The sequence below is a fragment of the Papaver somniferum genome, chromosome 6 (genome assembly GCF_003573695.1).
Source record: "Papaver somniferum cultivar HN1 chromosome 6, ASM357369v1, whole genome shotgun sequence".
NCBI classification, from domain to species: domain Eukaryota; kingdom Viridiplantae; phylum Streptophyta; class Magnoliopsida; order Ranunculales; family Papaveraceae; genus Papaver; species Papaver somniferum.
In genome coordinates, this window is record NC_039363.1 from 106,366,859 (window position 1) to 106,390,624 (window position 23,766).

Consider the following 23,766-nt stretch of genomic DNA (forward strand, 5'->3'; position numbering starts at 1 on the left):
TAAAGATATGCATTTTAATTGCTGGAAATTAAAAGCATACAAAAACTAAAAACCTTAATTAAAAGATTCTCAATTTATTTCGATCTGGGATTCTCCTTTAGCTATTAAGGAATATCTTTGAACAATAAATGATAAGAGTTACTGCACATGTTCAAAGTATGTCGACATATTTATTCTGTAAATACTTTATCATATTTACAATCTTGGAACCGATTTTCCACACTTTCAAACAAGTCTAGAATTGGTTCATCTGACTTCCAAGAACTATGTGATTGATTATCCTATAAAATCACCATTAATGGGTCTCACGGTTCTACCTCAACATAAAGTTTCGGTTCTACCTCCAAGTGGGTACTAGGATCGGTTACACTAGTTACCATAAAATGGCTAATTAAGTACTAGGATCGGTTACCACTTTTTACGGTAAAACTTGTGATCGGTTGACCAAGTTATAGGATCGGTTACACCAACTTACTAAAACTTATTAAACCTCTTACAAGGGTCGATTACACTCTCTCTTGTGATCGGTTACACCTCTTAATGGGATCGATTACCCAATGGCTAGTATTTAGTCACACCAAATTCAAGATATCGATCTTACCATCTCAGGTGATTACTTAAGATCGGTTTCACTAATAAAAGTCATACCAATACAAAAAAGTCATGCCTTATGAATAGTTTTACCAAGATACATAAACAAGTTATGAGCGGTTATACTAAACACACATATTGGTAATTCAAAAGATTTGCAATAAATAACAATACCAATAAGCCCTTTCGATTCACAACACAAGTTTATGAATTTACTTCCTTTAAACGAATGTAAAACATTGTCTCCTAGGACGAAATCTTAACCCATACCCATACATAATGACAATAGCATTCATACGATTATGTTGATGTCTTATATACGAAGTTCAAAAGATAGACGTTATACTTCGTATTGTATTCCTTAATACTATGTCTAACTAGAGTATAATCATTCACAGCTTCGCATTTATGTTTTCAATATGCACGACTTGGAAGATATGTTAGGGAATGAAACAGTTCAAGTCAAATATTACTAACCTCAAGTGGAAAGATGATGTCGTCGTTGTAGCTCCTTACTTCTTCACATTCTTCAAGTCTTCACGTAATACTTGTAATGCCTTATATCCTAATACTTTCAAGCTAACCTATACGAGGTTGACTCTAGTAAATAATCAAGAGACTCTTTAAATGAGTTTCGGTTCACTAAAATATGACAACCAAACTTGACATACCAACGCTTGGTGGGTTCAACCGAGCAATGCTCTAACACACACAAATGAAATATACATTCATTTATATATGGGTAACCATACCTAAACGTGCATATTGAGTTGGCTCAATAACAGTTAACCGAAGTTAGCCATATGAACACTTTTGTCTTAACCACATTCATCTAACACATCTAGATCAACTATGATGATCAATTAATCATTAAAGATAATCAAATTAATCTAATTGTGTTTCACATAGAGTTGTTCAATTGTTCACTGTCTCACAGAAATATATATGAACCAATTGATTCAAAATCGGTTTGATTCGTAAGAATCAATTCATGGACATTGATCCACGGTTTGCAAAGATTGCATTCCTTAATTCATAAATGTATTTGTTCATGAGTATGAAAAACATACTTAACCGATTTAGAACTTAAACCACTAAGTTTACAAACAGGTACGCAAACTATAACTTCCGGACTTTGGTATTGTCCAGCCGTTTGCAAACGGGTATGCAAACATCCGCCCCATACCTAACTCAGGTAGAACCGTTCGCATACGAGTATGCAAACAAGGTTCCCGGACTTTAACAGTTAAAATCGTTCGCATACTAGGTATGCAAACAAGGTTCCCGGACCCGAACCATATCAAAACGGTTTGCATACTAGGTATGTATTCTTTGATATATCCAGACAATTTTTTTTGTTCTAAACTCTCATTTCAATCGTTGAAACATCCTTAGATGACGACAATAGCTGTCTCACACAAACTATTAGCTTCAAGTAATCTTCAAGTGATCGAATGATCAATGCGAAACTTTCCGAGTCGATATCAAATGGTTGTCTCATACAAATCATGTAAGATGTTTCAAGGCAATCTCCACAAGATCGTCTTTTGACTTAATATTTAGTTTCCAACAAATAAATTGTTTCCAACTAAACTCGTCAACAATATGATGAACGTAGCTAAAGCAAAAAACTTCCAACACATATTTCGAGAGATAGATAAGCGAGATAAACTCGGCTCTAAATATCAAATGTGTATAACATAAAAGTCTATATAGCTATAAGACTTAGTCTCATTAGGAGATATAATAGAATAAACTTATGAGTGATAGATAAGTTTTAGTCTCCACATACCTTTTGTTGATGAAGTTCCTTCAAGCTCTCCTCAGTAGATCTTCGTCTTCAATCGATGAACGCAGTGAAGTCTAAAGCTCAACTACACATTCTATCCTAATCCAAGACATAGCTATAAGTAGACTAGAAATCAAGACTATAGTTTTGATCAACTAAATTTGACAAACAAGCTTGAGATAGCAACGCTTGCGAGTTCGACTGAGCAGTGCTCTAACAAAAAGTTGAATACTAGTTCAAGCAAATTAACCTTAATGCTAGGAACAAGTAAAAATCATCGTGATACACGAGGATTGGGCTATATGAGAATAAATGCTCCAAGTATTAGCAAGGAGGTGAAATTTGTCAAGGCTAGTGGTTTTTCTGAAAAAAGGTTTCTACTGATGGAAAAAGTGAAATACTTTCATCGGCAGTTAAGGATTGAAAGAGCAAAGTATATCAACCTCCAAAACCAGCACACATGAATCCGGGTAAGAACGTTCCTTATATTTGTCATTATTGCGGAAACAAAGGTCACTTGAAAGGAGATGTCGTTTTCGTATAAGGAATGAAAAACTTCATGATATTCTTGTTTAGGTGTCAAAAGAAGTGATTAAACCTAGATCATATGTTAAGGCTAATACCCTTGACATTACGGGTTGTGAATGTCCAACCTTTAGGCAAAGGAATCAGTGCTGTGGTAAACCTAGATTTGCCTATAAATGTCACACTAAGTATTTTCACAATTATAATGATTATCAACAGGATAAATTTGTAAAGACGAAGACAAGATCCGATGCTCCCAATTGGAGAAAGACTAACTTGCAAAAGAGCAGTCAATCTAATTCTCTTCCGAGAAATCTAGAAGAGAATAATGGGAAGAAGGTTCTGATTGTACCTAAACGACCTCAGAAGTGGGTAACAACGAAAGCCAATGATGTTTTAAGTGTGAAAAGGAATGATCTCTCAGAAAATTCCATGACTATGGAGAAGGCAATATCCATGATGTTGGAAGTTAAAGAGTTCTTTGGAAATATGGATTTGGATATGAAAGGTTCTAAAAGCGATCCTTTCATGATAATCCAAAAGTGAAACACAAGAATTGGTGGAAGAAGAAACGAAGTAAGCCAAAGTCTATTTTGATCGATTGTGGAAAAGTCGATTTTTGTCACCTGTGGTGAGCAAGACATTGTTCACCTCAATAAAACTTGATTGTGTTGGAAATGCATTCTCACCAAAGATTTATAGAGGATTGAAATTCAGAGATTAATAGTCGAATAAGTTCATGAATTTAGATTGAAGAAGTCTTATCTGATGGACATGCAGGAGATTTAATGAAGAATTTTACGAATCATTTCGCCTTGTATCGATTCAGATTTGGCCCGATTCACAAAACCAAAGTAAAGCTTCACTGTAACAATAATAAAATTTCAAACTTTTACTCTCAAAATCAACTAGCAAAGGATTATGGGACTGCCCCATAAGCTATAGCCTATAGGTGGTACAGAAATTATTCTCCTTTGTGTTTTTCTGGGCTCCTGAGATGGGCCTAATTAAGCAGCCAATTAGCTCCCGTCTTTTAAGGCAATATGTTGACTTGGAAGTTGAAATACAGGTTTATAGAATGGATCTTGATCTTTGATCCCAATCATGCACGCAACTGGATACCGATGATTAAATAAGAGAATCTTTCCACCAAAACAAAAAGAACGAATAAGAAAATCGTCTCAGTGACACCCATCCGAAAACTACCATATTGAAGTGGGTTGTTTGAGATCTCGTATAAAACCTCATTGATTCACAAAGTGCACCAATTTTTCACCACAGAAACCTCGGTTTCCAGATGCAGATTTAGATCTACATCGTCATTTTCCAATCAGATAAGTTCCTATAGAAAGGGGAATCACACTGGTTGACTCCATGTTCAATTTGCACGAACACAAATAAATGAGATAAAATACCTCGGCTATGCACATGTCTAAGGAGACCATTGTGTTGGACTATGTACATTTTTTTTTTAAAAATCTGGAGGAAAGTAACGAGTGTTTTACACTACACCTAGAATCAAATCTAAGAATCCAACTCTAAAGATATCACTTGATTAAAGATCCACACAGCTCATCAATACAGTAGGTAATTAAGAACGTTGCAACTAAAATTCGACAGTTTGCCCGGTTCTTCATCCAACCCCCCTTAATCCATGGGCTGAAAATCTATTCACTCAACTTTGTTGGTTCAAACACTCCCCCGACTCTGTGGGATCTCAGTCATTACTAACCAAAACCATTTCTCACCTTCCCTCTCACACAAAACTAGTTTCATTTTTCATTTTTCCTTGTCTCATACAGACAGACTTTAATTGGATGAATAACACTGATTTTTCTTTGTTTACCTGATTATTTGTTCTTCATTGTCTAGTTTCAGAATAGAAAAAATGGCAACGGGGAAGCTACGTTCCAGTAAGAGGAACTCATCATCCTCATCTTCTTACATGTCTACAATTACAATGGTTGTTTTTATAGGTTTATGTGGTCTTGGTTTATGGATGTTAACTTCTTCATCTGTTGTTCCTCCTCAATCTGTTCATACTTCCACTAATTCTTTCTCACGTTCTGATAACCATCATGTTGTGAATTCAAGAAAAGATCGTAAGGTTCCCTCTTTTGATGATACTCCTGGGGATCTACCTGATGATGCTGTGAAAGAAGATAATAGTAATAGCAATCAAGAGGATATTACTAGTAATAAATCTGATGATGATTCTTTTATGGATAAGACTCATGATGAATTAAAGTTGTCTAATCAAGAAGAGGATTCTAAATCTAGTAACGAAGATATTAATGAACAAGAGAATAATAAAGATGGATCTAGTTCAGATGTTAATGAAGATAATTCTTCATCCAAGGAATCAGCTGAAGAAGAACAACAGCAGCAGAAGCAGGAGGAAAATCAAGAGAGTAATTCAGCAGGGGATAATGATAATAATGGTAATGGGAATGGTAATGAGAATCAAGAAATTTCTACAGAAACAAATACGGATACTGAATCGAAAGATGAAGATCAAAACAATCAAGAGGTGCAACAATCTCATGAAGAACAGATCCAACAAGATCCAGAGGTAATTACTACCAAAGAAAACACAGAACAGAGTACTCAACAGCAAGATCCAGAATCAGAGAGTAAGGATAATCCAAATCAGGCTTCACAACAAGAATCAGATATAGATAATTCTCAACAAACACAGCAGAGTGATTCATCATCAGGTGGTGGGGATGACAATCAAACTCAATCATCTGAAGAAGATAACAATCAGCAAACTCAAGAAGAGAGTAGTACTACTGGCAGTGATGAAACTCAACAACAGAATTCAGAGCCAGAGATCCAAGAAGTTACAAATGATGAAACCCAATCACAAACTCAATCATCAACAGAAGAAGATAATCAACAACAACAAAATTCAGATACTACCACTTCATCGAATGAAGAAACTCAGCAGACTCAAACCAATGAAGAAGAACAATCTCAACAAACAACAGAGAGTGAAAATCAAAAACAGCAACAGAACAGTGAGAGTGAAACTAGTACTGAGTCCAACCAGGAGGAGACAACTCAAAGCACTGAAGATAAACCAGCTGAGTCCAACTCGGGTGACTCATTCCCAACTGGAGCTCATGCTGGGATACCTAAAGAGTCAAAGGAATCAAACCGGGCTTGGTCAACACAGGCAGATCAGTCAGAGAATCAAAAGGAGAGGAGGAAAGATGGATCCACCGGTAATAAAGATGATGGGAGTATGTACGGGTACACTTGGGAGTTGTGTAACGTGACGAGCCGTGCAGATTACATCCCTTGCCTAGACAATGAAAAAGCTATCAAGATGCTTCACTACACTGGACACTTTGAGCACCGAGAGAGACATTGCCCTGAAGATGCACCAACTTGTTTGGTTCCAATTCCTAAAGGCTATAAGAAAACCATGGAGTGGCCTACAAGCAGAGACAAGGTAATATAACCAAAGATAACTCAGCCATTAATTTGCAATCCTAGTAATTGTTTGATATCTAATTTATTTGCTTGTGTATGGGTTGGAATGCAACTGCAGATATGGTATCACAATGTTCCTCACACTAAATTGGCTGAGGTTAAGGGCCACCAGAATTGGGTGAAGGTGACTGGTGAATTCCTCACATTTCCAGGTGGTGGAACCCAGTTCATACATGGTGCATTACACTACATTGACTTCATCCAAAAGGTAACATCATTGACAGCTCTATCTATACCTATCTCTTTGACCAAAATGTACTAGACTTTTGTCGGTCACAACAAGTTTTCGGCACCCAGAATTTTTATGTATGGCACACCCCATAACACTATAAACTCTTTCAGTAGTAATAACATGGCCAAGATTCCTTATTTTAAAGTGGGTCATGTACATCACAAACTCTACAAGTCAACATGTGCACGAGAACTAAAAACCTGCATTAAAGAATCAAATTCTTGCTAAGAAAAGTGAATAGCAGTATAAATGGGGAGGATGTAATTTGGATCTGAATGCAAAAACTTACTCTTGTTTTGACTTTGGCTGCAGTCATTACCAAATATTGTGTGGGGAAAAAGAACTAGGGTGATACTGGATGTTGGTTGTGGAGTTGCCAGTTTTGGAGGTTACCTGTTCGAGAGGGATGTACTTGCAATGTCATTTGCACCTAAAGATGAACATGAAGCTCAAGTTCAGTTTGCTCTTGAACGAGGGATTCCTGCAATATCGGCTGTTATGGGTTCTCAACGACTTCCGTTCCCTAGCAGAGTCTTTGATCTTGTACATTGTGCTCGCTGTAGGGTACCATGGCACGCAGAAGGTCTTTCTTTGTTCTTTTCTTTTTCAATATACATGGTGTTTTGCATCCATATCATCAATTCTTACTAAAGAATTTGAATTTTGTTGCAGGTGGCCGTCTTCTGTTGGAACTTAACCGTGTTCTACGCCCTGGCGGTTACTTTGTCTGGTCAGCCACTCCTGTTTACCAGAAGTTGCCTGAAGATGTTGAGATCTGGAAGGGTAAGGATAAAACATCCATTTCCTCCTTAGTAATAATCTATGTGATAAACTTTAGATGGCTGAGATAAAAAATTTCATCATCTCATTTTCCAGCAATGTCTAAACTTACTATATCCATGTGCTGGGAGCTCTTCACCATCAAGAAGGACAGACTGAATTCCGTTGGTGCTGCCATTTACCGCAAACCCACCTCAAATGAATGCTATGAGCAAAGAAAACATAACGATCCTCCCATGTGTAAAGGCGATGATGATGCAAACGCAGCTTGGTAAGTTCTGATTTTATAAATACCGATCATCTCAAAGAAAAACCATTTCACAAAAGGGAGAACTGGTTTAAGCTATCTCCTTCAAACTACCCATCTAAATCTGCTATCCATTTTCAGGTATGTACCTCTGCAAGCATGCATACACCGAGTACCGACTGAAGAAGTCGAGAGAGGTGCTAAGTGGCCTGAGGAATGGCCTGCTAGAGTTCACAAGCCTCCATATTGGTTAAACAGCTCTCAGAAGGGAATTTATGGGAAACCAGCTCCTGAAGACTTCGCAACAGATTATGAGCACTGGAAGAGAGTCGTAACCAAATCATATATGACCGGATTGGGCATCAGTTGGTCAAACGTGAGAAACGTTATGGATATGAGAGCTGTTTATGGAGGGTAAAGCAAAGCCTAGTATAAATTTCAGTACCAGTCTAGATAAGAATGAATAATCCACTAAGATTTTGATGAGATGATACTTTTATACAGGTTTGCTGCAGCTCTGAAGGACATCAAAGTGTGGGTTATGAACGTAGTGAACGTTGACTCACCAGATACTCTTCCAATCATCTATGAGCGTGGTCTGTTTGGCATGTACCATGATTGGTGTGAATCCTTCAGCACATATCCCAGAACCTACGATCTCCTCCATGCTGATCACCTGTTTTCGAGGTTGAAGAAAAGGTGACTTTTCATTTCAACATTGTTATTGCTAATTGTCAGTTCAACTTAACATAGTTTATAACAAAAGTCATGTTTGGACATTGCAGATGCAAACTTGTACCTGTGATTGCAGAGGTAGATCGAATAGTCAGGCCAGGTGGTAAATTTATTGTCCGTGATGAATCAAGTGTACTGGGGGAAATTGAAAATATGTTGAAATCTTTGCATTGGGAGATCCATTTAACATTTTCTAAAGATCAAGAAGGAATACTCAGTGCACAAAAAACCGATTGGCGGCCCAACACAAATTCAGCTTCGTCCTGATTAAGATTGTAATTTTCTATTTATTAGAGCTTCCCACAGTTCCTTTGTTTTTTTTTTGGGTCACCTAAGGTAAGGGCTGAAATTCCAAATTATTTTTGCAGCATCAGATCATGAGGTATTCAGTAAAGATAGTTTAATTGCTCAAATACAGTGAGATCACATCTGAGACATATATCAGATTGTATGTACAACTTTGGGAACTGTATAAACAAATGAGAAGGTGTTGTATTTTACGAAAGAAAGTTTACTGAATACCAGTGTTCTCTACAATGGAAGCTGTAGTTATCTGATAGAAGAAACCATGTTCCACTCCAAAGATGAACAATCCTTTAGCCGTCTCCTTGAATGTGTACCTATGAACTTCTGAAAAGGGCAGAACAGATAGTTACGTACATCTCTACATAAGACAAATTATCTCCACATGTCTTGCTTCAATAAAAAGCCTAAACCAGTCTACCCTACGAAAAGAAGCCAACAGTATATTTCTACTTTAGAACAACCAACTAACTGATCCAAAAGAAGAAAAAAACTGTTTAAACTTCTTTGGTTTGTCCTGTAAAATGCTGAACTCAGACAAAGATAAAATTAACTCCCCAAAACTCTTTCTCAAAGCTGAGTACTGACAGATTCAAAAGGGGTAAAATGAACATTCATCAAAGTAGTATCATCATAGATTTAATAATGTTAATGAACATTTTGTCTGGTCCCATATTGCGAAATTACATTTGGCCCTTCAAAACAAATTCAACAAAACTTGTAGCTTTCCTGAGATGGTTATGCTAATATTTCATCATCTCTACGTCAAGAAGTTTCTGCAGTTCACCATTATGAAGTGCAGCTCTGGTATCTGAAGAGTTTCAATAAGACTGAGATTAGAAATATCGTGTAAAAAAGAAAAAAGAAAAAGCAGAGTCCATAAGATTGGATTATGAAATGTACTCGCAGATAAAACACAAAGTACTATGTGTACTACTACTAACCATCTGAACCCCCAATATGCTTGCCGTTGATAAAAACTTGTGGTACCGTGCGCTTACCCACTAGATCGAGAAGAACATTCTGGATTTCTGCTCCATCATCTGTTTTCAGACACCAAATTTAGTGCTGCCGTCAGAAAATAGTAACCTTGGGGATGATTCTTTCATAGTATCAAGATTTAGCTTAACATAGTAGTCTAACATGGCAAATAGTTACCTCGAAGATCAAGCTCCACAACAAAAGGTTTTTCATGTAACTCGCTGAACATGCGCTTAGCACGTATTGAATACCTAACATAAAGATTTTAACAATTAAGTATCTGGTTAGACAAATAAATGAGTTGTGGTTTTCAGGCAAAAGAAGTCCATCTTACACTTTTTATATATCCTGCAACATACTAAACCCACTATAAAATTGGGCAAGGAATTACAGACTATACAGGAATTGCACAGCAATACTTTTTTGAAGCACCCCATAATCAAGTAAGGGTGTTTCTACCATAAGGTCTTCCCTAAGTTAAACCGGAACCTTCTTGACAAAGGAAAACACTAGTTCAGTACAGTTAGAGCGTCAATAACTTAATCCTAGTTCCACGATACACACAAAGTATATTAAGACGTTAAGTAAGGTGCTTGAAGCTTGTAAGTATATGAACTGTAGCTTGATAAGATCTTTAACCATCCCCCTAACCATTGAGCTTACAATCCAAAATTCTATGTCGGTAAAGTACACTATTCAAGTTAAAGACCTATCTATTAAGGCATTAATAAGGAAAATATTCAAAATGTTACCCCGAGTGCCACAAGTTCACGCCCATTAACACAGCAATAAACAAGTTTTGTGCATCTCTTAGACTCCAAATAACTATCAGTAAAGGATCGTTATTATATCAGAATATCATTGGACTAGGAATTCTACCTTCAACGCATGTATCAGATTGCTCATAACTACAGCTAATTGCCATCCAACAGATGTGACTTACAAATGAAAATTGTAAATGTAGAGAGTCTAGAGTCTAGATACCTATATCAATCGTCATACATTAGGTTCCTTACAAAATGTGAAGAAGAGATTAATCCCAGTTCAAGAATTAGCATAATGCACAATTTTCATCGCTACCTAATTGACCTAAACTGAGGCTTCTTCCTACTCTAAATACAAGCAACCGTCTAGTCAAATGTACAGGCGCAAATTCAACCCAGAAATTAGAAAAAATTCATACAATCAAGTATTAATCAAGACCTAAATAGAGCTAAGCTAAAATCTCCAAATAGATTTCAATTTCACTTAAAATTAAATGAAATTACAAATGACATGAGATTTAATTCGAGAATGTAGATAATACAATCCCAATTTTTGATCGGGGAGATAGAGTGAAAGACTTACGGGCAATAGGATTTGGAGAAGATGGCGATCCTGTTTGAATAGATAACGTTCTGAACAAAAGCAGAAGGAGAGTTGAAAGCCAGGGTTTGATTTACTTCAGAAGTAAATAGATATATCAGCATCAGAATAAGGAGAAAAGAACCATGATCACGACCTAATCTCATCAGCGTCGCCATTTTCTTTTGTCTCAGAGATAAAGAGAGAAGGCAGTGCCAGTGTGGTTTCGGATTACCGGGTACTGTGGAATTTGTCTGAAAAGTACTGAATGATCAAGTTTTGGAGGATGTAGGTTTAATTTTGTTAACCCACTTGCCGTTCACACCCACTCTACTGATTGGTTAGAGCCAAACGGTGTTAAGCTTTTCTTACAGAATGCCGTTTAACACCTTTTGAGTGCAACTGTGAATTGGTGGAAGTGGAACTTCTGGCTATCCACATCGCATGAACTTTGACAATGACAAGGGCTTGATGAAATTTTTGGCAAGGAAACACAAGAATCACATTCCCAGGAAACCAAGGCATGTGTATCATCTTGCAAAAATTCTAGGTGTAGATGTACTGTTATGTCATTTTTTGTCGAAGCTACAACAACTATTCAGCACATTGATCCTTGTGGAACTGTATATAAGTATTCATCCCAGAATATTGTTCAAGTCTGAAAAGTAGTGCCCGTTACGCCAAATATGATTACATAGTAATCTCATCAAAATTCCTTTCTGTTTCAAATGTTCAGGATGGATAATATCACACAAAAGCTGGAGACTATTAATCATCCAAATTATCCAAAATCTCAATCTTTACTACTTGCAACCACGACTCAAATATGGGATGACCATATAAAAACTTTAATGAATTTGAATTTCAATAGAATGAGAACAGAGGGTAGAAGTTTAACAGGCCATAGAAAAAATGTTTACTAATAGAAGCAGTAATTAGTAATTACCATCGGATACAGAGACTCTACACCATCTTTACATCATCTGCATAGAGAGGACACAGGTAGGTGTTATCCTGACATACCTATAAGCATCAATTCTTGGACCAACCAACAGACTAAAGAAAAACAACCAAGTCAAAATTCTGAAGTTCTTGTTTATTACAAGTTAATCATAGAAATAAAACAAGAAAAGAGTAAAAATACAAAAGAAAAGAAGAGAGAAATTCAATCAAGACATCGAAACCGAATGTGAAACTCAAGTTTAATATTCCTACCTGTTTTGCTGGGCAAATCGAAACAGCCAAAATGATAATAATGTTGAGATCGCATCCACGTCAAAGGGATTTTTTCCGAAAGAACCATGACCAGGGGTGATCATCACTACCTAATTTGGGAAGGAGAACAAAGCAGACCAGATGCATCTGATCCAACAACTGAAAGATCACAAACAGTACAGAGCTGGCCATCCTGGGCAGGCACAAACCGTGAACAACAATATGGGCATGCAACATCTTTCTGTCCGCGATAAATCGGAACGTAAGTTGCCCCACAAACCACAAATGGGTTCCTAAAGTCGTAGTTCACCTGGGTCTCATCCTTTGGATTCCTCTCAGCAGCTTGCAGAACTTGTCGGGCTGTCTTTGCTTGATTCTCCACTGTTGGGTTGGTCTCCAAAAACCGCCTGGCAAAGTTGGCTGCCGTGTTGAAATTCTTTCCCTTGTAGCAAACAGTCATTGCATTCAGCAAAGCAAGTCTGAGATGAGGCGTCTTAAGATTGCAGTGGGTGAAATAAGCAGCTAGCTCCTGCTGGCGTATAGGATTATCTTTAGTTTCCCTCCTCTTAAGCTCCATCTGACACCCCAACACGTATTCCTTGGTTATAATGATCAACTCCTTGACTTCATCAACTTCCCTCCTCGACTCCACAACAATCAAAGGGATGGTGTGCAGGATACCAAGGAAGAGCTTTAGAGCATCCGTAAACTTCCCGTTTGTGGTCAATTTGTAACCAGCCTGAAGCCGTTCTTCTAAATCAGTAAATTTAAACACGAGGGCGGGTGGCCCCCTAACATTAGGACTAGCAGACTCGCTCCACCCTCTTTCTACAGCTAACGCAATTACAGGAGAGGAAGCAAAAGCACGGACATACGTGTGGCTTCCACTGTGCAGATCAATAAACATGGATTTCAAAGGAGCAAAGTTATTTATACCCAGTTGTCGGTTCAGCAAGCGCATCGCAGTATCAAAATTGCCAGCTGCAGCATGCTCACCAGCAAGAGATGATTTTTGGACCCAGATCTGGCTCACAGGCATACCAGGGGTCGGGCAAACAAATGCAGCAGAGCGAGCATTGCCGGGAGCCTTTGGAGTATCAAGCTCAGGTGGGAGCTCAAGGTCCTCAAGATCCCATCCTCCCTCCTCATCATTACCTTCATTTGTCACCCCATCTTCATCCACTGCTTCAACATCCCCGTTCTGCATATGATGATCAGGATCAACAATATCCAAGTCCGCACCCCAATCACCATCAACTGCAGCTTCCTCTTCCTCTTCTACTCTGCCTATATTATCACCCTCGAAAATGCCTTTCATAACCCTTAACAAGGGCCAATCTCCACCACACATGATGGGATTGGGAGGCATCAGAAGTGAGGACATTTTTCCCTCAGGCAAAGAGGGAACATTATCTCCCAATTCTGCTGCTAACCGCTCAGCAACATCTTGCAGCCCATGAACAGAAGCTGTAATGTAAGCAAGGGGGAATTGGCCAGCACTTTCCAAGATTTTTACCCGCTCACGAATATCACCCAGGTAGAGGGCATTATGGAATTGGCCCATCACATCATTCTTGACTTCGGCGATTTTAAGCATTTTAGATAGCTTATCAATATTACCTGTGATGAGATACAGAAAAGATAGCCTTTCAAAGTTCTTTGTCCTTTGATATGCATATTCCACGATGCCAGCATTACCCTGGCGAAGAGCTTCTACTCCCAACTTATACCAGTGGTCTTTCTCATCAATCTCCTTTGCTGAAGCAACTGCTACTTGGATGTTACCACTTTCCAATGCCAGGTTAAAGCGAGTTTTTTCATCTTTCACAAAATGAAGTGCAACTTCAGGGAAACCTTTTTGCTGTAGATAGGATATCATTGCCTGTCCATAGAGCTGTGAATTTTTGATCATGTTCATAACCGTGTCGTACCTCTTCTTGAGAAGGGCGAGTTTGAAGACATACTCTGTGGGATCAATAGCAATAGCACGGCTTTTTCCATCTCGATCCAAGCAATGGATGATATTTCCAGCAACCTTTGTCATATAAATTGGGACGTCAAGAGTCCTGATGATTCCACTATCACCGTTAGGAAGGCAATACTTGATATGGTTCAATGTGGTGTAAATAAAAACGCCGTTGTCATCCCACGCACCGCTCTTTACACGGATTGTCTCATGAAGGGTGCACCGATGAACAAGCTTCTTACTTGCTATAATGATAGCATGTTTGCTTAGCAAGGCAACAGTTTCCAAGTCATTTGACCATATTACATACTTAACAAAAGGGGTCTGAAGATCTCCAAGAACTAGCCTCTGCTGGAGGTCAAAAATAACCACTCTATCCTCTGATCTGCACAATAAATTCCCAGTTCCGGCATAAAATATCGCATCAGCGGCTAAAGGAAGAGCACTCTTCTTCACGATTTCATTTTTAAGGTTTTTTACCAAAACTTGGTTGTTGCTCTTATCCAGAACCGCAAACCTGTTTCGGGCCACAAATATCGCTGATCCTCCGAGTCCTCTTTTTGCCTCTTGAACAGTATCACCTCTACCCAAGTTGTCTTTGGGGACTATATATAATTCATATGAACCTCCATCCACGTCCGAGCAGATTAAAATGGCGTTTTCAGTAGGACTATAAGACATAGTTCTCGGCCCCTGATTTAATACATTTGAACCAGGCCTTCTAATGGGAATAACTTGCGCATCTTTCTGAGATGAGAACTCATACAAGCGCAAAAAACGATCTTTGACATAGAATAGAGTATCGCCGCTCACAGAAAAAGCAGGGCGCTCTCTTTCCAACTTAAAGACAATCATACCACTATCATGACCAGCAGCCATAAGATTCATCTCGGGATGCAATGCCAGTATCCAGAACCGATCATGCTCTCTGCGGAATGTCTGAACCCCAGTGCGTTTCGTAACGTCCCACACACGGATGCTTTTGTCTTCTGAATTGGACACAATAATGTCCTGCCTAGCGTGGAACATAACACATGACACATTATTCATGTGTCCTCTTAATGTATCCACTTCCCAAGCCTTCGTATCTGAAATGGAAATTGCTAGGTGATGTAAGTGTTCATTTCGTTCCAAGAGATTTGTAGATTCAAGAAAAATGATCATACTGCAGATACAGATAATAACAGCAAGGAAAGAGGTAATCAGAAGAAATACCATTCATTCTCCATAGTTTCACTTGACGATCATCTGCCCCTGAAACAATAAGAGGCAAGCTCGGATGAAACGAAGCCCAATTGACTCCCCGATCATGACCTTCCAAGACATACTTGACAATGGCATCAACTCCACCAAATAAATCAGTGTTCATCTGACTTAACCTTAAGATGTCATCTGCAGGGGACACTGTCTTTTTCTTTAATGCACCAATATCCCAAACACGAACTGTCTGATCCAAGGAAGCCGAAACAACGAGATCCTCTTTAGGATGGAAGGATGCACACATGACATAGTGGTTATGCCCAGTCAACACTGAAACACAAGTCCGAGACTGCCAATTCCATATTCTGATAGTCTGGTCATCACTTGCACTAACGATCCATGGGTTCTCATTGTGAAATTGAACTGTACGAATGTAATCAAGATGTCCAAGAAGGGTGAATAAACACCGGTGCATTTTGTAATTCCATACTTTGATCTTGTAATCATCCCTGCAAAGAACATCTTTGCCATTAGCAAAAACTATCTTGAAGATGGCTTCGTCAAACAAATGAGATTCTCATAACATTGTAAACATGTAAACGCAAAACCAATCACTAGATGATTCAAGTGGTTTTACATGATCCATCATCCATGTGACTATAAGCAGAAAAAGTTGGATAAATAGGAAACAGAAGAAGACAAATAGCCATCAAAACAGAATATCAGACTTACTTTTATTGATTGGATCTGATAAGGATATAAAAAGCCTATAAATTTCAAAACAAATCTGTCCATTTTATATTTAGAAACTAAATAACATTTCACCCAGCACAGAAACCCATACCTCCCGAGACGAATAGGGCTGGACTTGTGGAAATGAACTCTCTGACAGGTCCATCAGTTCATCAATCTATCAATAAGAGTACCCATCCGTATCCAAAGCTGGATAACACCGCTGTGAAGACTGGCAAGGATCCATGGTCTCTTGCTATGAAAACTCAAACCCTTGACCCGATTACTCTTTGTTTCAAATTTCGTCAACATCGTTTTCCAATCAAGTCTCAAATCCTAATTGCTAGAAAACTGCATCAAACACATAGAGTAATAGTTTAATTTCAACTCTCACTACCAAATAGCACGTATATGAAGTTTCCAAAATCATAACGATTTTGAATGAATTTATTGGGCAGGGACCAACTGAAGAACAACAGGTACACAATAAACTCCGCTACAGATATTACAATAACATATATAAATGCTCTGACTACTCGAATTCACAAAACTATATGCTATCGCAGTAGTTCCCTCAATTGAAAATTATTATCACAGTAGAACATAAAATTATACAGCTCATAACAAATTGACTTGATAATTCAATCAAGAATTAACAAATTGATCGACACAGTTATCTCGGCTACTCAACTCCTACGGACATCAATGCTGTACTCTCCACAATATAACCTAACGGGCACCTCTCTTCTTGGTATTGCCAGTCTACTTGGATCACATTTAGACTTGAGGATATTGCCCAACTATGATCAATTCAAATAAAATTCTAACAAAAACCCGATTTAAGAATCAATACAACAGACCTAAGTCATAAATAATTTTACAAAACGATATGTTTACAGTACGAATGAAGATCTAGCGAGAGAGGGAGAAATTTACCTTAGATCTGATAAGGAGAATAGTAGATCAAGCGGATACTATCATTGTCTGTATAATCACATCAGAGTGAATAGGTCGGGTGGGAAAATAGTGAAGTGAAAGGGTTTTAAGAAGAACGGTAATCAGTTTCTGCAGATCCAGAATCTGGTCTGAAAAAGAGTGTTTAATTGTGGTTTTTTAAGAGAGTAAAGAGAAAGAGAGAAGTGATTAACGTTAAGGGAGGGCAAATTTTTGCTGATGAGATATGTGCCTCTCTCTCCCCCTCGTACCGTCTGCACGATAGTGTGTTTTGTGATGGTTGAAAACTATGTTACAGCCATGGTGATCCAGATCCAGATTTAGTATCATCTAACGGTCGATATATCTTGTTAAGCGTATTTCACCATCTTCACGTGTACCACAATGAGTCTTGGGCCAAAAACTGAACAAGCAACGGGGAGATACGCCAATTAATTAGAGGATATTTTACTGTACGTGTTGACATGGTTTTTCAATGTCAAGCATCATTTTTTAGGATTTTTTAATATCGGCAGCTACAATAAAATATTTTTCAGTTAATTCATGTATCCCTCGATCATTCGTTCCAAAAAAACACATAATAGCTTAATCAAAATTTGTAGTGTGATTCGAAATATATCCGTGAATTGACTAATGTAGTTGATTTCGGCCTTGATGTTTTTCTTAATCTCAGCAAGACGACATTTGACCGAGAAACTCGTCGAGACGTCCAAGATTTCACCAAGATGTGGTCAAGATCTTGTCGGGATAAATTTTGCATATAGAAATTTAGTAATAAAAATCAAAATCAACCCTAAAAAATTCGTCTTTTTTGTTTGGGATTTTTGAATTTGGATCACAAAAAAAGTCACCAAAGTTGCGCTTGGATCAAAAAATAAAATAATTAGAGTTTGGGTCACAAGATCGTCGTTGACAGTTACCAAAGTTAGTTAAACACTGAAATGACCAAATAAATATTATACTTCGATTTTTTTACCAACCAAACCATATAACTTTATGTTATCCATGTGTACTGCTAACGATTATCGATAAATACGGTCGAGATTAAAAATCCTGTCAACCAAACCCGTTGATTCTCTTTCTCTTCCCGTTGATCCTCTTTTTAATTTTCTCAAAATCTTCCTCTTTTCTTCACTGTGAATTAGAGTTCATAAAAATTAGTTCATCTTTTCATCTTCTTCTTCAAAATCTCAGACAATAAAACTCAAACTCAAAAAACCTTCTCTTTGTTAAACACGAGTTAGGATTTCTATATGAAGTTAATTAAGAGTCAAGTTAGGGTTTGATTTTGGTCTAATTCTGCTACTGAGGATATTCATTTGTTAGTAAGAGTGTTAGAGAATTGCTCGGTCGAACTCGCAAACGTTACTATCTCAAGTTTGTTTTTCAAGTTTAGTGATCAAAACTATAAGTCTTGATTTCTAATCTACTTATAGCTATGTCTCAGACTAGGATAGATTGTGTAGTTGAGCTTTAGACTTCACGATGTTTATTAATTGAAGACAAATAGCTACTAAGGAGAGCTTGTGGAACTTCATCAACAAAAGGTATGTGGAGACTGAAACTCGCCTATCACTCGGAAAGTTTATTTCTACTCTATCTCCTATTTGAGACAAAAGTCGTATAGCTATATAGGGTTTGGAATAGAAATTATTGTGATTACACATAGCTATTGCCAACGATTTTCATCTTGCAATGTTTTTAGATTTATTTATTTAAATTCTAAGTTATTTGGAAGATGATTTTGCAGTACTAATATTTATTAATTTTATATATTGCAAATTGTTATGGGATATGTGTGTTTACGTCCGTGAACTATGATTGTCCCATACATGCCCAAAAGTTAAGTTTATCATATGTCTTTATGCAAATATTGATTAAAGATAGAATGAACTTTTGACACCAAAGATTAAATTTATTATATGTCATTGTGCAAATAGTGATGAAAAATAGAATGAATCTTTGAATATTTCGTAGTACTGGTCTTTCCTGATCCACATCTTTGTGAATGTACTGTGTTGCTCCGTAAGTTTTCTTATGTTGAGCATGGCCAATTGTATTAATCATTTTCTTTGTGGTTAATTCAATTGAGGTTATTGGATACAAATTCATGTTTCATGTGATTTGCTAATGTCCAAAGAAATCCTTCTTTTCCTGCAAAAGTAAGGTTGCTCTTGTTGTTCTTTAGGGAATGTCATTTTATGGGGGGTGGGGTGGGGTGGGGGGGGGGGGGGGGAGTTTTTAATTGAACTTGTGGTTAATTGCCAAATCTTTATGGGGAGTGCGGTTGTGGAATATTGTAGGAGTTTTCTTGTATCTTTATAAACTCCTTGATGAATGCATTTAGTTTCGACTATATGATTGCATCTAAACAAATTTAAAATGTTCTCTTTTTGTCATGAAGTATCTTTATGGAAATTTCATTAGGATCCCAATAGTTTTCGTACCTTTGCCAATTTATATTGATAAAAAGGGGGAGAATTAATGTGTAGCTCACACTACAAATACATATAATTTACGGATCATGATGTAAGGGGGAGTGGTTTTCATTGTGAGATGAAGTATTGACTAAGGGGGAGTAATACATATCACCATGGTATTGTTGTTGTTGTGATACAATTGAACTTTGATATTGTATAATAATATTATACCACTGTATAACAATGATTGAGAGCAAATGTGTAACGACACAAAAAAAAATTCTACTTAGCCTTAAACCCGAGCCCGACCCATTTGGATGCGAAGCTAGAATTTGCGTAGTGTGCGCCTGTGATCCTAGTGATAGGATGTGTATAGCCGTATGGCGAGTGCCCAAAATCCAATACGGTTGTTATTAATCAAGTAGTTATCCCATAGTAGTACTAGAGAGCATGATTAGTAGACACAATGGAGAAGTCTAAAATTTTTCTAGCATGAATGCCACGTGACAAACATGGGCTAGTTAGGGCCATTATTAAACCAACTCTAATTTCTTAATAGAGAAATCTCATTTTGTTTTCCCTGTTCTTCTATTTCTTTTCTTTCTTCTCACCAAATTTCATCTACTGATTTACACGACAATCTCAAGCAAGAGGATCCTTTGGCTTTTAAGCAACCCGCTCCATTTTCAGCTGACAGTCGTCTTGCAAAGGTAGGGAGTTTTTCTATCCTTTTCATTTTGAACTATGGATTCCAGTTGTGCTAATTGCTAGTGCATGTTTGATTTTATCTCATTTCGTGATTGCTACGAATCAAAGAATGGGTAATTGAAATTTCATCTGATTTTGTGTTTGACTAAATTTTTGTTGAAATCCTTAACATGAAAACTCCATAAAATTTTACTCGTCTTGTCGTAGTTGCCGAGAGTGAATTTGAATTACGACTTCCGTATTTATATTGATCTTTCAGGTGACTTGGTGTTAAATTTTGATCACTTGCAGTATGGGTTAATTCTTTGGTATAATAAATCATCTCATTCTTTCCATTTTACGTTTATTCTTTGGATGTCCTGAACATGCAAGAAGTTTGTGTAAAAGCTTACATTTTCGTTATGTTTATTCTTTTTGTACTGAACTACATGACTCCAAGTTTTATAAATGATTTATGAAAAATTTAAGAAAATAATTATGCAATTGTTAAGTTTGATTTTCAATTAAGTTTTGTAAACAATCATTAAACTAGCCTTTTTACTGTTTGCGAAAATGACCCAATGAACTTTGATATTCTAGACTCCACCGGTGGCTGAGAATTTGAAACTCATTTATTGAATATGCTTCATATTCTCTTTTAGCCTCCTTCCCACCCAGCAACTTCAAGATTTCAACCCATTCATTTGTCTTGTATCACTAGATTTAGCTTTTAACATCCATGTTGATCAACTCAACTTAAAAGAAATGTATGACCTTATAAAGTAGCACTATTGGTTTACCGTTTAGTTCTTTCTGTTATGCTCCTTACTTAATTTTGATTTCTTTCTTTAAGCCTTAAATTAAATTTTTGGTCAGTGAAAATGTTTTGTAATCATAAAGTCACTTCCAGTCTTAGCCTTCTTCTTGTTACCCATTTTGGACACTACTGGCACTAAATCTTATTTTTATGATTTTGTTGTATTAGAAATGAAGTGAACTTTAATGGATTGGCATTTGGTTTTAAAATTTGCTGATCAACAAGCTTTACTCTTGTACTGGAATTTCTTTTTAATTTACCAACTTGAGTATTTTTCGCATACCATTTTACTGGTAACTCTCCCTCTCTCGGCAATTAAGACTTGCTCTAAAACTTCACAGATCTATGTCTTATTCCCAACCTAAAATATGTTGTTGTATTTATGAAGTCCTTTTACTCCTTGCATTGAGAACTGTTCGGTAATTTGGATTACCATCATTTCTGCTAATTTATATTCTTCTCAATGTATATGAGTTTTATCGTACTTTCTGGTAAGTGATTTTCACTCTCGTGTTGAGTTCTTTTGATTCGGGAAGAACTTATTTACTGATTTCGTGAATGCTGCAAATGCTTGTATTTAAGTAACTTTTTAGTTATGGATTTATGAGGTTCTTCAGAATGTGGTTTGTGACATATCCTTTGCGTCAATTGGATTTGGAAACTAGTTGACTCTCTACTTTAGGAACGTCGGGCTTAAGTGGCACCCCACCACCTCGGTGGCTACCCGGAAGATCGTTGCGGCAACGATGGCTGGTAACCAAAACTACCCTGACGATGGCACTGGCCATGAGAATAGTAGAGTATCTTTATTTGCGGCAACGATGATCTACATTTGCTTAAGATTTACATATTTACATTTATACTTTGATTTAGTTGCTGCTCATTGTCGAGGCCTTTATATTTTTGTGATGGTATTATGTTTTCATCGTTATACCCTTTACTGGGCATTCGCTCACCCCGTTTTGTTTTATTTTCCCCCCACAGAGTTTGGAGCTAGCTTGATGCGGTAAGCTGAAAAGGGCTTACTGCGAGGAGCTACGGACACAATGTGGTACATATTGTTGTCATTGTATACATATATATCATGGAATGATTTGGGTAATTTTCATTTCATGCTTTGCTGCGTGTATATAGGCTATGGTCTCCTTTTTGGATGTATATGGGACAATATTCTTTTTCAGACGTCCATATACATTATAATCCTTAAAAAATCTACTGCTAAGTTATGGCTTCATTTTCATTTCTTCTTGGTTGTTTTTCTCGTTTTTGCTGTCTATTTAATGGGTGAATCATTGAAGTGTATTAAATAACTCTCATGTAACGAGATGTCTTTAATTAAAGTCTGCAGTAGTAGAAATTGATGTTAAAGTAATATTTATAAGAATGAATTTTTGATTTGGGAATTAGCCCGTTGTTTTTCTTAAAATTTCAAGGCAAAATCTAAGACCTTGTTCTCTTGTTAAGTCACTATTATACTGGTATTGTAACTAGTCTCTATAAACTCTCTGTTTAAGAAAATATGGATTTAATTTTTTTCTTCCTCTATTTTACGCTTCACCCATTATCAAACTTTGTATAATATGTATCGTTTTTTTTTCATTTTCGAGTGGCGCGACCGGGGTTTGGCCTTGCTGGACGGGTTGAAATCCAACCCGTTAGAAGAAAAAATTTATCGGTCCGTTACAGTTTGGTATCAGAGCAGTTCCGATCTATTCGGACTGTGAGTTTTGGACTTGCTGGTTTTCCGATATTGTGTATTTGATTTTAAGCTATGAATAAATTTTTTAAATTTGTATTGTCCGTCGAGTTTCTTTCGGGTTTTAGTAATCGAAACAAAATATTTTATGAGACGAATAGTTCATCGATTTTCTGTTGTTTTTGGGGTTGGGAAAAATAGTACGGAGCCATGATATATATGTATATAGCTTGTTGTGAGTCCCAGTCTCCTCCTAAGCTCAATGACTGTTGTCAGTAAGGTGTATTTTAGTATATATTCTTATCTTTTGAAGATGTTTCAAAGTGTGAGTTTGGAAACCCCAATAACAGCCGGAATGGTAAGGTACTATACTTACCAAAACCAAGCACGTCAAAGCAAAGTTTGTGCAAGGAAAGGATGCACTACTTGTGGAGTTGGAATCGTATTTATAGCTGGTGAGATGGTTATCGTCAACTCGTATTGCCTAAGCTTGATATTTGTATAATCTTCTTAGCTTCATCTGTTCTTGTGGGTGAAATATTAGATAAACTGACCATGATAAGATGTTTTAATCTCCCTTGTTTCTATCCGAAACTTAAGTTTACCCACTGTGACGTACTTGAACTTTTTTTATAGTGTTTACTATTTGCGCTCCAACTTCGACTAAACTATGGTTGTAGTGACTGTGAAATAAGATGTCCTTTATTTATTTATTTTTTCGGTAGTCGTTGGTGGCAGTAACGAAAGGACTTATATGATGTGTTTGGTTATGAGTTCTTGTAAAATTGTTAGTAGTTAGTACTGTGCTGCGATGTCTCGTCCTTATGAGCCGTTGGTTTTGCAAAATTGCATTTCGATCTCTTATGCACATTTTTGTGGGTATACGAGTGTTTCATTTTATGGTGTCCAAAATTTAGAAACAGTGAGTATTCTCTTGGCTTTGTCCGAGTTACGGATCTTTTGAACTACTAGCGAACTATGGTATTGAGATATCTTTAACAAGTCTAAATTTTAGATCAGGTTAATTTCTTTGTGTAAGTTCTGGAAATCTTAA

General features: G+C 37.1%; 3 protein-coding genes and 1 long non-coding RNA gene across 4 annotated transcripts; 2 read left to right on the plus strand and 2 right to left on the minus strand.

Moving 5' to 3' along the window:
• The first annotated feature begins 4,334 nt into the window (after positions 1 to 4,334).
• On the plus strand, positions 4,335 to 8,934 carry LOC113288748 (probable methyltransferase PMT27). The gene is made up of 8 exons (XM_026537870.1): positions 4,335 to 6,362; positions 6,462 to 6,611; positions 6,948 to 7,218; positions 7,308 to 7,418; positions 7,512 to 7,686; positions 7,804 to 8,076; positions 8,167 to 8,361; positions 8,448 to 8,934. Exons 1-8 carry the CDS (start codon positions 4,794 to 4,796, stop codon positions 8,662 to 8,664), a joined length of 2,961 nt encoding a protein of 986 aa, XP_026393655.1. The 5' UTR covers positions 4,335 to 4,793; the 3' UTR covers positions 8,665 to 8,934.
• Positions 8,935 to 9,211: 277 nt separating this feature from the next.
• On the minus strand, positions 9,212 to 11,379 carry LOC113288749 (monothiol glutaredoxin-S6-like). The gene is made up of 4 exons (XM_026537871.1): positions 11,029 to 11,379; positions 9,859 to 9,932; positions 9,645 to 9,743; positions 9,212 to 9,511 (listed from the first exon to the last, which is right to left on the minus strand). The coding sequence occupies exons 1-4, from the start codon at positions 11,202 to 11,204 to the stop codon at positions 9,444 to 9,446; spliced, it is 417 nt and encodes a 138-aa protein (XP_026393656.1). The 5' UTR covers positions 11,205 to 11,379; the 3' UTR covers positions 9,212 to 9,443.
• A 478-nt stretch (positions 11,380 to 11,857) lies between these two features.
• LOC113288747 (coatomer subunit alpha-1-like) lies at positions 11,858 to 15,848 on the minus strand. The gene is made up of 3 exons (XM_026537869.1): positions 15,422 to 15,848; positions 12,241 to 15,294; positions 11,858 to 12,008 (listed from the first exon to the last, which is right to left on the minus strand). Exons 1-2 carry the CDS (start codon positions 15,708 to 15,710, stop codon positions 12,347 to 12,349), a joined length of 3,237 nt encoding a protein of 1,078 aa, XP_026393654.1. The 5' UTR covers positions 15,711 to 15,848; the 3' UTR covers positions 11,858 to 12,008; positions 12,241 to 12,346.
• Positions 15,849 to 20,046: 4,198 nt separating this feature from the next.
• LOC113288751 lies at positions 20,047 to 23,436 on the plus strand. The gene is made up of 2 exons (XR_003330697.1): positions 20,047 to 20,222; positions 22,001 to 23,436. It is a non-coding gene; the product is annotated as an uncharacterized LOC113288751 (long non-coding RNA).
• The last annotated feature ends 330 nt before the right edge of the window (positions 23,437 to 23,766 follow it).